The 1448-nt window shown below is 30.7% G+C and overlaps 1 protein-coding gene across 1 annotated transcript in view; it reads right to left on the bottom strand.

The window, feature by feature from the left end:
• LOC102675322 (carboxypeptidase B-like) overlaps positions 1-901 on the bottom strand; it is a 4991-nt gene extending 4090 nt beyond the window's left edge. The window contains exons 1-2 of the mRNA XM_006616591.2: positions 742-901; positions 82-397 (exon numbers count right to left, since the gene is read on the bottom strand). Coding sequence (XP_006616654.1) covers positions 82-397; positions 742-824 — 399 coding nt within the window. The 5' untranslated portion in view covers positions 825-901. The remainder of the gene's footprint in view (positions 1-81; positions 398-741) is intronic.
• Between the last annotated feature and the right edge of the window lie 547 nt (positions 902-1448).

Raw genomic sequence — 1448 nt, 5'->3', positions numbered from 1 at the left:
TTTTTAAAAAAAAAAAAAAAAAAAGAAAAGCGAGACTTTTTTCTCTTCAAATCTCTTTTAAAAATTTTCTCTTTCACTTGCCTCGTTATACTTGGGATAATAAGTGAAGCTCAATCGTCCGGAAGCGTAATCTTGAATTCTTGATTTCAGCTTGCGCTCCACTTCCTGCGTTATGTATTCCTCGGTCACTATTTCCTCGACATCCTCGATCATGACGGTGTAATCCATATTTTTCTCGTTGAGAAGTTGCTTGAACCATTCCACCTTGTCACCTGTCACTAGAACGTCAACCAAGTCGGAGGTGGTTCTCACAAAGTCGAATCCGGGCGTATCCATGAAATTTTTCAGGAAGGAAAATTGTTCGGGTGTCTGGTACGAAATGGAGATACTCTGCATTCTGTAAATTTTCCATTCTTTTGATTTATCAAAATATAATGAATATAATTCATGTAATTGACTCGACAAAACAAAATCATTTTGAACGATATCATTTATTTTTCAGCCTTTTTTCTGCTTAAGTTTAGAAATATTTCAAAGAATACAGAGAAGAGATAGATTTATTCGATAAAAATTGTAAAATTGTAAAAACTATACGAGACAAAGAATTAATATTTTGTTCAGAAATTGTTCTAAATAATTATATTTTCCCGATTTTCTTGCGATTTGAAAATGATAATAAATAACGTGATCACGCGTAACGTGTTATTGAGGAAAAGAAAATATTATAAAGACAAAACGCACCTCCGTAAAGAAGGCAAAAATTCATCGTCGACGGCCAGTGCAGCCGCGACAAAAATTGTCGCGATCAAGAAGAAGACACGCATGTTGCCTACTTTCAATTAGAGATATCTCGCCACTTCTCGAGTTTTATATATCGTATCCTATCTGCGCAAACTAATCAACCATTTATATCATACGATATCGGATCGCTCTCGAAACGTCATCATATTTAACTGAAGAGATTCTGATCGCAAAAAGTATTCTCGAGAAATTGTTACTAAATCGCAGTAGAAAGCGAGATAAGACCAATCAGACGCAAAAAAAAAAAAAAAAATGAAATTTTTATCACAGCAGATAGGGTTAATTGAAATTTTAATTATAAAATGAATGATTTGAAAATTCATTTTGAATTTGAAAACGCTAGATAACGTTACGTGGTACATGATTTATTTTGTGACGATAAAAACGATGTATCGATAACATTACATATATTATCTCTGATTAATTTGATATATATGTACAGTATATCATTATAGAATTTTTATTTTATTAATTGGAACGATGAAATATTGTTTGATTATTTCTATAAGCTTAAGTTATTAATCTATTTAGATCAATTGATTAAAATAGTTTTAACTTTTACAAATTTTCTTCAAAAACATAAAACTAGATCTCAATGAATCTCAATTTTTATTATATATAGCAACTTATTTCGTACTCAAATTAAT

The sequence above is a fragment of the Apis dorsata genome, unplaced genomic scaffold (genome assembly GCF_000469605.1).
Source record: "Apis dorsata unplaced genomic scaffold, Apis dorsata 1.3 scaffold_269, whole genome shotgun sequence".
Lineage (NCBI taxonomy): Eukaryota > Metazoa > Arthropoda > Insecta > Hymenoptera > Apidae > Apis > Apis dorsata.
The sequence above is the reverse complement of the archived record's forward strand: the minus strand, read 5'-3'. Positions and strand labels throughout refer to the sequence as shown.